The 2,166-nt window shown below is 34.9% G+C and overlaps 1 protein-coding gene across 1 annotated transcript in view; it reads left to right on the top strand.

The window, feature by feature from the left end:
* LOC107616161 (UDP-glycosyltransferase 87A1-like) overlaps positions 1 to 1,596 on the top strand; it is a 2,983-nt gene extending 1,387 nt beyond the window's left edge. Inside the window, exon 2 of the mRNA XM_016318158.2 lies at positions 318 to 1,596. Within this exon, the coding sequence (XP_016173644.1) occupies positions 318 to 1,288 (971 nt within the window). The 3' untranslated portion in view covers positions 1,289 to 1,596. The remainder of the gene's footprint in view (positions 1 to 317) is intronic.

Below are 2,166 nucleotides of genomic sequence, written 5' to 3'. Positions count from 1 at the left end.
TTGTAAGTTGTAAGTTATATATAATTGTAAATACATATTCATTTAAGAATATCTATATATTGTTACAAATATACCATTTAATTTTGATGTACTGTTAGTGTAAAGTAGTTTTACACATAACACTATATCAGTAAAAATGACTACTTTTTACATTGACCATGTGTATAGTCATCTAAAAAAACGAATATAATTATACAACTGTGTAAAACGTTCTACACTATCAATACATTAAAATTAAAATCTACAAATATATCAACAAAAATCACAATTCACAAACATGGCTTCATTTGTGGTTTCTCATTTTTTGTAATAATCAGAAATTGGAGATGAAGTGGTGGACTACATCCCCGGAATGAGCCCAACACAAATTAGAGACCTTCCAACAGTGCTTCATGGGGAGGACCTGAGGCTATTGGAGAGAGCATTGAACACTGTGAACTTAGTTTCAAAAGCCCAATGCCTTATGTTCACCACAGCCTATGAGCTTGAACCCCAAGCAGTGGATGCTCTAAGATCCAAATACAAAATTCCTGTCTACCCTGTGGGCCCAAGTGTCCCTTTCTTCAAACTCAAGCCCAAAAACACAACTTTGGCCCAATCCAATGGTGACTCTTTTGCCTCTAATGCCAACCTAATTAGCAATGGTTATGCTCATAATCATGAGGAGGAACAAGCTCCTGAGTACTTCAAATGGCTAGATTGTCAGCCTCATGGTTCAGTCTTATACATTTCACAAGGAAGCTTTCTTTCAGTTTCAAGTGCTCAAATGGATGAAATTGTTGCCGGGATTAGAGATAGCGGAGTGTCCTATCTCTGGGTGGCACGTGGCGAAACTACGAAACTTAATGGTTGCCTTGGGGAAAAAGGTATTGTGGTTCCTTGGGTTGAACAACTTAAGGTCTTATGCCACCCGGCTATAGGCGGGTTCTGGTCGCATTGCGGCTGGAACTCGTCTTTAGAAGCTGCTTTCTCCGGGGTGCCGGTGCTGACATACCCTATATTTTGGGACCAAGTGCCTAACAGCAAGAGGTTTGTGGAGGATTGGAGGGCAGGATGGAGAGTGAGGAAGAAGATTGGGAAGGAGAATTTTGTGTCAAGGGAAGAAATATGTGACCTTGTGAGAAGGTTTATGGATGGTGAAAATAATGAGATCAAAGAAATGAGGAAAAGGGCTTTGGAGCTTAGGGAGGCTTGCCAAAAGGCTATTTCTCCTGGTGGATCAACTGAGACCAATCTTGATTCTTTCATTGATTATGTTTCACAAATCCAAGCCCAAGAAAAAAAGTGAACAGGCCTGATTTTGTGATTCAACCTTTGAGGCCCAAGCCCATGATTCCATGCATGATTTAAGGGAATTAAATCTACCACCAATAAACTTACTTGAATGCGATATAGATACTTATATAGTTCAAATAAAGATTTCATCTAGCTAGATTCTAGCTAGTTGAGGATTTGTAATGTTTTTATTTTCTTTTTAATTCCTGTTTAAGAAATCGATCAATGTATGAATTGATGTACTAGTGTCAGAGTTAAATCTCAACCAAACGTGTTCTTGTTTCTCTACAAGCATGTTACTTTAATAGAATGAATGTTTTTATAATTTACTTTCACATGGTTTGAGTTCAAACTATTGATGATATCTAAAACTTTCTGAGATTCCAATTAATTTAATTCATATATGAAAGTTAATTACTTTCAAGGACTGAATAAGGCCGAAGCTCCTCAGTGTTTTATACTTCTTAGAACAGCTTAGCATTATCATGTGGACCTTTTGCTTTTGTTTTTGTCTCTTTGATTTGTCAAGTAGCATTAAAAATTTCAAATGAAGAGAAAGAAAAAAAAAAAAAAAAAAACACTTGTTCATTCTGTGTGAATCTGAATCTCAATAATAAAGTAAAATGATAAAGCAGTACTAGAAGACAACACAGAAACAAATAAATAAAAGACATTACATGAATGAATAAGACGTTACATTAAAATCAAGTCATAAAAATATATCCTACACAGAAAATATCTAAACCTCCTTTGTCATATACCTAGATATTTAGATAAATAATTTTTGGACGTCCAAGTTTTTCTATACTACACTGACCTTTATTTCATGTTTTTTTTTGTTATTATTATTAATTATCCAAATCAACCTTAAAAATTTTAATATCAGATATT

This window comes from Arachis ipaensis, chromosome B01 (assembly GCF_000816755.2).
Source record: "Arachis ipaensis cultivar K30076 chromosome B01, Araip1.1, whole genome shotgun sequence".
NCBI classification, from domain to species: Eukaryota; Viridiplantae; Streptophyta; class Magnoliopsida; order Fabales; family Fabaceae; genus Arachis; species Arachis ipaensis.
The sequence above is the reverse complement of the archived record's forward strand: the minus strand, read 5'-3'. Positions and strand labels throughout refer to the sequence as shown.